We start from the raw sequence: 9,359 nt of genomic DNA, 5'->3' as shown, positions 1-9,359 counted from the left end.
TTAATACCAACTGGTACATTTAAAAATAACATGTTCTTGTAGATTATTTAGGCACATTTTAGGGTTGGGAAAGTATATATGAATCATAAAAAAAAGTATGCACAAAATATACTGATTAATCAAAAATACAGTGGTTTGATTCATTCTGAATATTGCCACATTGTTATTTAACCCACGGTGATGTTGGAAGATTAGTGTACATAGAATTATAATAGGGAGAATAATGTACAATAGTAGTCTATACCCTCTATTGCCTGCACTAACCATGGAACTGTGTGATGACACAGCCAAGTGTTGTGCCATGGGTCAGGAGGAAACTGAAATGGCTTGGTCTGCGCTCTGTTCCATAAATATTAAGTCTTTTTTTAATGTTATGAACTGTTACTAATGATCCTCAGCAACAACCACATGGCCATGACAGCATTTACAGAGGAAGCAAAATAAGGTAAATTAAGCAAGTTAGGCTATACCAACTGAAGGGAACTAACAGTAAATTGGAAGTTAAATGAGTTATTAGGCCACTGACAGTCGATACTGATACTGGCTAATATTTAACATGATAGAAATAGGAGACAGAGAAAGTCGGGGTAGCATGTAATTAAGACATTCGAGAGTGCTCCTCCCTGCAAGTTAAAAGGCCACACAATATAAATTCTGCGTAATGCCACAGCATTTCATAAACTTCACTGTGGGAAAGTTGATATGCTTCAGTTTGCTGCCATATTACTGGTTTCACATTTGTCTCCACCGATTACAATGTAAAATAGATCTAGAACACGTGTCATTTATATTTACAATTCCTTTATCCAAACGGATGACTCATTAACCTTACTCTTATCGTTGTAAATTACAGTATATGGACAATACTGTAATTTCTATCAGAAAAATAAAGTTGATTCTTTTTCCACTTGGAACCGGCAGATTTGCTCAACATGGTTTCCTCTTGCTTAAAGGTGGTGGAATTATGAGGGAATTAAGTCAAGGTCAGAATACGGCGTATCTATTGACACCTCCGCCACGCCTTCATTTATTTGATCTCCACCCAGAACGAATAGCAGGTGAATAGCATGCTATTCTCATGCTTAAATTCAAGGTAGGAATACGCATAGAGAGAAGTGCATAAAAATGTAATAACATTCCATTTACACACCCATAACTCGGATCAGAATCAGGGCTTTAGAGACTTACCCAGAAAGACTCACAGCTGTAACCACTGCCAGAGGGGATTCTAACATGTATTGATTCAGGGGTGTGAATACTTATGTAAATGAGATATTTCTGTACTTACATTTTCAATTAATTTGCATACATTTCTAAAAACATGTTTTCATGTTGCCATTATAGGTTAGTGTGTAGATGGGTAAGATTTAAAAAAATATTTAATCCATTTTGAATTCAGACAACAAAATGTGGAATAAGTGAAGGGATATGAATACTTTCTGAAGGCACTGTATATACCAACTTTGCACACAGGCTAGGGGCAATATTAATCTAATACTTTTTTCTATTACCTCCCCATGAACTTGCAAAATCTTGGCAAGTTGAACAACACTCTTCTATTACCTATTTCAGAAAGCTTATAGTCCAGGGGAAAAACATATTTGCATCAGTCTGTTCATTGTCTTTAATCACATTCCATATTTTGAAGCAGTTTCTGGCAAGACTAACTCTGCAAAATCATCTAAATAATCATTGCACAAATGACACTTCATGTGTACAGTACATCTGTGAGAGATTTTAAGAGTACTGGGATCATTCATGGGCACAAATATTAATAGAATAAACTAAAATAATAAAACAATACAAATAATAGGCCTAACCATAATAATAATCATTACCATCATCATCATCCCACTTGAGACCACTGGTATTATCAATGCAACTGAAAAGTTGTGCCAGAGACATTCTATTGATCCCTCTGCCACACTCAGAACCAGAAGCAGTTCCTGTCTTCTACCATACAGAGCGGCGCCTGACAGGACTCACAGTGGTCTTGCACAGACAACAGTTCTTCCTGCCCACGGTTTCTCTTTGAGAGATGTCAATAGTGGTAGGATCATTAGTGCGCACAGGACAGCAAAATAGCTTTACTTCCTGTTGTTCCTCAAGCCAAAATGACGTTTAATGAAACTCTGAGCCTGTTTTTGAGACTTAAATTCAATTTTTTTCCCCCCATATTCCATCCAAGGATGGGTAGGGTATGGGTTGTACTTTATATGCCTCTTGAAAACTTCTGCTACGAGATCCTTTTTATTCATGTGCCAAACTCTGAAGCAGTTTCTGTCTGGTATCATACAGAGTGCTACCTGACAGGACTCACACTGCCAGTTGGTCTGGCTTTCCTTGCACAGACAACATTTCTTCCTGCCACTAGATTTTCTTTGCGAGGAGTCAACAGTGGTTGGATCAATTATGGGTACAGGGTAGCATGGTCGCTTCACTTCCACCAATTCCTTCTCTTCTTCTGGTTGTTCTTCCTCCTCCTCCTCCTCCTCCTCCTCCTCTGAAGACTCTTCTTCAGCCTCATCCTGCTTACTAATGTCAGCAAGCTGCAGGCACAGCTGCTCCCTGAACTGCTTGTGGGTCATGGGCTTTTTCTTGTTCATCTGGGCCATGTCCTTCTGCAGGAGGAAGCTGTTCACCACAGCAATGTCTACAAAGTGGAAGAAGAAGGTCTTGTACCACTTCATGGTTTTGTGGGCCACACTGTAGCATTTGATAAGGGAATCAGACAGGTCCACACCCCCCATATACTTGTTGTACGGCTTGATTGCCTCTGGGACGGGTATGAACTCTGTTGTCCAGGATCCATTTTTGCTCTGTTTCCTGATTTTGACCTGCTCCCCTGCGAATGCCTTATGAATGGTGGTACACATGGTGACTGGTTGTGCGCCCATCCACTTGGTGAAGAGCAGCTCCCCATCACGGAGCCAGCGGATGGTTCCTTTCTCTGCTCGAGCAGGCATGCTGTTTTCTCGGATGCCCACACGGATTTCACGTATGGTTCCACATGCTCCCAATTTCTTTTTGTACAGGTCACGGAAGAAAGTTGTGCTGGTGAAGAAGTTATCAACATAAATGTGGTACCCAGTGCCCAAGTAAGGCACCTTCAACAGGTTCATGGCAACATCATAGCTCTCCCCTTTGCCTGAAGCAGATGGGTTCTTGCTCATAAAGACATTGAAGTCGCAGGTGTAGCCATTTCTTGAATCTGCTAAAACATACAGCTTGAATCCATACCTGTAGGGCTTGGATTTAATGTATTGTTTGAGGCTGTGGCGGGCCTTGGAGCGCACCATGCGCTCATCAATGGAAAGGTTCTGGAATGGGTGGTAGAAGGCTCTGCATGCCGCCAATATCTGGTCTTTGAGAGGTTTGATTCTCACGAGCCAATCATACCCCGCAGTCCCCTTCTTCTTGTCGTTTTCCTCATCTTCTGCTGGGTCACTCATGTGCAGTGAATAGGTGATTGCCCGAAATCTTGTCATAGTCATGACTGTACAACAAAAAGGAAGACAATATATTCTGTTTCGATTCCAGTAGTCTGATACAGTGTGCACATTCAGCAGACCCATATAGATTACAATGCTGAGGTATTTGTACATTTCCTCCACAGACACAGGTTTCCATGGTTCTTTGATTCCATGTTCCTGTCTTCTCTTGGCATTCTTGTTGGTGTTTGAGCAAAGAGTATCAACAACAGCATTACTGAAGAAGAGCTGGAAGAGCTCTAGAACAGTGTAGTGCTTTGAAGTGTCTAGCTGGGGTCCAGGAGTCCTAGCTGGTTCGAAAGGTAACCGTTTATGCTCTTGGTCTGGTTCATCCTCAGTCCTCCACTTCCTCTCTGACCCACTGAAAAGAGGTGTGGCTGCATGAGCTCTGTTTTTGGATTTGGCAGGGCTGGGTGTCCAGGGAGGAGAGGATGGAGGCCTGGCCTTCCTTTGCGGTGCTGCTTTGGGGCTTGAGATGAGTTTTGTTCTTTTTAAAGCCCTGCTCTCGATGACTTCTGTATCAGGGGGAAGGTCTTCTCCATCTTCCTCACTTGACTCTGAAAGTTCTCTCTTAGGGCGAGAGGAGATGCCCCTTACCCTGAGCCGTGTCATAATTGGAAGAGAGTCATCTCCCCCTCTAGTCTCTGTAACTTCTGTCCCATCTGGACGGTATTCATCCTCCTCTATAGTCTCTGTAACTTCTGTCCTGTTGGGAGTGAAGTCATCTCCCCTTCTAGTTTCTGTAACTTCTGTTCCATTGGGAGGGGAATCATCCCCCTCCATAGCCTCTGAAGGTTCCGTCAGATAAGGAAGGTCTTCATTCTCATCTCTGAAAAACAATTAATAAAAGAATAGAATATGTTTTAGGTGGTGCCATACATATAAACAGCATCATTGTGACAATCTGGTTTCTATCAACTTACTTAGAGAAAGGTTGGGTTTGTTGATAAAATTACAGATTTATGCAAAATTACAGATTTAGGAAAATAATACTGAATAATACAGTCCATAAGGCCAAAATGATAGGTTTTCTAACCCGTTTTATATTGTTTGTTTACAAATACATTTTATACAGTTCAACTAGGCCCATGAGACATTAGTGTTATTTTTCAAGAATCAATAGGTATACACTACTGGTCAAAAGTTTTAGAACACCTACTCATTCAAGGGTTTTTCTTTATTTTTTACATTGTAGAATAATAGTGAATACATCAAAACTAGGAAATAACACATATGGAATCATGTAGTAACCCAAAAAAACGAATATTTTAGATTCTTAAAAGTAGCCACCCTTTGTCTTGATGACAGCTTTGCACTCTCTTGACATTCTCTCAACCAGCTTCACCTGGAATGCTTTTCCAAAAGTCTTGGAGTTCCCACATATGCTGAGCACTTGTTGGCTGCTTATCCTTCACTCTGCGGTCCAACTCATCCCAAACCATCTCAATTTGGTTGAAGTCGGAGGATTGTGGAGGCCAGGTCATCTGATGCAGCACTCCATCAATCTCCTTCTTGGTAAAATAGCCCCTATATAGCCTGGAGGTGTGTTGGGTCATTGTCCTGTTGGAAAAAAAACCCCAGATGGGATGGCGTATTACTGCAGAATACTGTGGTAGCCGTGCTGGTTAAGTGTGCCTTGAATTCTAAATAAATCACAGACAGTGCCACCAGCAAAGCACCCCCACACCATAACACCACCTCCTCCATGCTTTATGGTGGGAAATACACATGCGGAGATCATCCGTTCACCCACACAGCATCTCACAAAGACACGGCGGTTGGAACCAAAAGTCTCCAATTTGGACTCCGGCCAAAGGACACATTTTCCCCAGTCTAATGTCCATTGCTCATGTTTCTTGGCCCAAGCAAGTCTCTTCTTATTATTGCTGTCCATTGGTTGTGGTTTCTTTGCAGAAATTCAACCATGAATGCCTGACTCACGCAGTCTCCTCTGAACAGTTAATGTTGAGATGTGTCTGCTACTTGAACTCTGAAGCATTTATTTGGGCTACAATCTGAGGTAAAGTTAATTGCCGATTTCTGAGGCTGGTAACTCTAATGAACTTATACTCTGCAGCAGAGGTAACTCTGCGTCTTCCTTTCCTGTGGCGGTCCTCATGAGAGCCAGTTTCATCATAGTGCTTGATGGTTTTTGAGACTGCACTTGAAGAAACTTTCAAAGTTCTTGAAATGTTCCATATTGACTGACCTTCATGTCTTAAAGTAATGATGGACTGTCATTTCTCTTTGCTTATTTGAACTGTTCTTTCCATAATATGGACTTGGTCTTTTACCAAAAAAGGCTATCTTCTGTATACCACCCCTACCTTGTCACAAGACAACTGTTTGGCTCAAGCACATTAAGAAGGAAAGAAATTCCACAGATTTACTTTTAACAAGGCACACCTGTTAATTGAAATGTATTCCAGGTGACTACCTCATGAAGTTGGTTGAGAGAATGGCAAGAGTGTGCAAAGCTGTCATCAAGGCAAAGGGTGGCTAGTTGAAGTATCTAAAATATATTTTGATTTGTTTTAACACTTTTTTGGTTACTACATGATTCCATGTGTTATTTCATAGTTTTGACGTCTTCACTATTATTCCACAATGTAGAACAAAATAAAGAACAACCCTTGAATTAGTGGGTGTTCTAAAACTTTTGACTGGTAGTGTATATAATTAACAAACTATAAATATCACACTGGGTGTGGTCATTTCAATAAATTAAAATGCAAATTACTCAATATCAAAATGTGTAAAATGGGTGATAGAACATTAAAGATATTTAAGGAAACAATACTGAGTGGATGCTTAAATTAAAACGCTATCCACTCTGAATAATGTAATAGTTCAACTCACAGGTCCAAAAGTCGATCCAACTCTTCTTCAAAGATGGAATCTAGAAATGAATCGTTGCTGCCACATCCCTGAGATTCTCCATCAGAATTAATTTCTCCTGCTTCCTTTCCATTATCATCTTGAACAACGCTGCTGTTCTCAGGTTGCATTGCCTTCTTCCTGGAAGGCAATTCAGACAAAAACAATGGAAATGAATTCACACAAATTAAGTGGGAGCCCAGACTGGAGCACAGAGCAAACAATTGATCATATGATGCATGTTCTCAACTCATTAACTGTGTGTGCCATATTTCTAAATGCCAGTAGATTGATCAACATCAAATGTGGAGAAGGGGAGCAAAGACTGGAGTCATACCAGATTTGTAGCTTGCAGCAATAGGAGTCAAGGTGCAGACAAAAATCACAAGAAAGTCAAGAAATATAGGTGTGACTCTTGCTCACAGGACCACCCTATGAAAGCTAAAATGTAATGTATTTAATCAGCAAGGTATATTAAAATAGATCAATCTGCATTTAATAGTGAGGCTGTGACTCACTATCTTTCTTGCTGTTTTGGGCAATCGTTGATAAATAAAACAGCTTTTCCTCTGTGTGATAAAGGACTTTCATAGAGACATAATGCAGAACCATTCATTTGCATTAGAACACATTTTTGCATTTTATGTGACGTAATGGTTATAAATGGTCATTTTTTTGGAATACGTGTTCTTTGGGAGAAGTATTTTAACATGTTTGCAATTTATATGAAAGTACTTCAGGCATACTACCTCTTATCGCATTCAGAGAGGGAGCGTTTGTCCTGCACCTCCTCCAGCTCCATCTTGGCTGTTTGTCCACTGGTTCTGCCTGAAGCCAAAACACATGATCGCAGCCATAACGTCATTCTACCAAACCCACAGCAGCACTTGGGCCTTTCAGTTATATATGCTTAATATTTACGTTTCTAACAGGTTACATAACCCAAACACCATCCCAAATTCTTACTAGAGATATGCACCTCTGTTATTACCTCTCTTCCGCCGCTGCTCAACACAGAGTTCTCACAACGCAACCAAAAACAACACACAGCACATACACGCCACCTACCAAATTCTACTTCTTCTTTTTTGGTATTTTGACTGTCAGCAAACAGATGTAATAGGTGCATGCCGCCACCTACTGTATCGCCTATGTATCAGCCTACTATTCGGAGGTATGAATTCATAGAGTACAACAGTATGAGTCACAACACCCATAAAACCTAGCGGTCAAACAAGGAAATTGTTCCAATCGTTTTTCCGCCATTCATGTTTCCCCTAGGGGATTTTAGAAACAATTAAAATGAGGACTATGTTTTGTGTAGACTTACCCTGGCGTGACATTTTGATAACCAACTAAATCTCTCTAGGACAAGGTGACTTTTATCAATATATTCGCCTGAATTTACACAAAAATGAAACTCTAATTAGGCTATCATAAAGAACTACAAATGCCATGATGATCTGGATGAGACTGACTAATCGAGACAAAGGTAATAATCTCTGGATTAACTATCTAATGTTAGCTACATTTTGTAATTAATAAATTGGCTACATTTCTTTAAATTGTCAATTCTGTGAACTGCCTTGTGCAAGTTTTAAATTGACACAATATCTGTTAGGAAGGTGTCAGCTAGGGATGGCGGGCAGGAGTTCGCAGGGATTTGTACTATTGCATTATGTCTACTTTGATACTAATTAGCATTTTCGATTTGGAGTGTAAATAGTGCCGAATATACGAATAAAAGTCACCTTGTCCGAGAGAGATTTACATGGTTATCAAAACGTCATGCCAGGGTAAGCTATTTAAAAAAACAGTCCTTATTTTAAGTGTTTCTAAAATTCCCTATGAGAAAAATGAACTGTGGAAAAACGATTGGAACCATTTTGGTTCACTAGGTTTTATCGGCATTATGAGACCTCCACTGTGGGGGCTCTATTACACTTTGTAGTACATAGATAATTAAATGCCCTACCAACTAACCCTGGATCCATAAGAAATTCACCACTATTCCACTACTTTTTCCCCATCTGATCCTACTCCAGACCAGCAGCCTGGGAGGACGGGACACTATCGTTCAAAACATCATGTAACTCTTCTGCAGTAAAATCTTGTACACCAAAGTACTTCTCTGCAGCTGCCACCACAACATCTATCCTCTGTGATTTATGTTTCATTCCTGCGGTACAATTGACAACCATGGCCATGAATGCCCAAAAAATATATCTTATTGAAGCACATGTTGTTTGTATCACTCTCTATTGGCCTCGTCCTACTCACAGGGATCCTCTTAGAATCCCTCACCCTGGATCTATCTTCCTCTCTTCACTGCCTCAGCAGTCAACACCTTCTGCACTACTCTGATCCTGGCAACCTCAACCTGCCTTTCTCTCAACGGACACCTCTGATCTCCAGCACCCTGGGTAACCCTACAGTTTACACATACAACTTTTTCCACTGATACTACACATTCCTTTGTATCATGTCCTCCTGCACACTTCTCACATCTAGGAATCTCTCTCCTACACACTGCTGCCACATTGACACCTAAAACACCGTAATGGGTTCGGGAAAAAAGCTCTCACGGGATAACTGACACATTCTAACTTGACTTTATCTGGTAAAGACATACATCAAAATGTAGTACTACAGACAGTGTATTGTCTGTTTAACCACGCTCTCCACCGGTCTGCGTCACACCAAATGGCGGGCGTCACAGACACCGGGAAACTTCAACTTCAGCTGACCTTCCTCAACACTTAATGCCACTCCAGTTATCACTCCTTTCAACGGCACCCTGCTCTGGAGAGGAAGGCAAGTCACAGTTCTTCTCCCCAATCGCGTGGTGCGGAGCGCATGCTCCCTCTGGACAGCAGAAATGCAAAAAATCGACATGATTCCGCTTCAAGTCACTTTCACCGACCCAACATTCCCCAACCTCTTCTCCACCCAACCTGACACCACATATGGATCTGCCAGATGTTAAGGATC

At 40.9% G+C, this 9,359-nt stretch overlaps 1 protein-coding gene across 5 annotated transcripts; it reads right to left on the bottom strand.

The window, feature by feature from the left end:
* Positions 1-1,610: 1,610 nt before the first annotated feature.
* LOC106599059 (piggyBac transposable element-derived protein 4) lies at positions 1,611-7,535 on the bottom strand. Of its 5 annotated transcripts, none has more exons than XM_014190114.2 (4): positions 7,437-7,535; positions 7,118-7,196; positions 6,351-6,509; positions 1,611-4,320 (listed from the first exon to the last, which is right to left on the bottom strand). In XM_014190114.2, exons 1-4 carry the CDS (start codon positions 7,495-7,497, stop codon positions 2,088-2,090), a joined length of 2,532 nt encoding a protein of 843 aa, XP_014045589.2. In that variant the 5' UTR covers positions 7,498-7,535; the 3' UTR covers positions 1,611-2,087. The 5 variants fall into 5 exon arrangements, with proteins under 5 accessions (XP_014045589.2, XP_014045592.2, XP_014045590.2 ...); XM_014190117.2 differs by having other exon boundaries at positions 7,348-7,456; XM_014190115.2 differs by having other exon boundaries at positions 7,360-7,451.
* Between the last annotated feature and the right edge of the window lie 1,824 nt (positions 7,536-9,359).

This window comes from Salmo salar, chromosome ssa03 (genome assembly GCF_905237065.1).
Source record: "Salmo salar chromosome ssa03, Ssal_v3.1, whole genome shotgun sequence".
In the NCBI taxonomy this organism is placed as follows: domain Eukaryota; kingdom Metazoa; phylum Chordata; class Actinopteri; order Salmoniformes; family Salmonidae; genus Salmo; species Salmo salar.
This window is presented reverse-complemented; position numbering and strand designations above follow the sequence as displayed.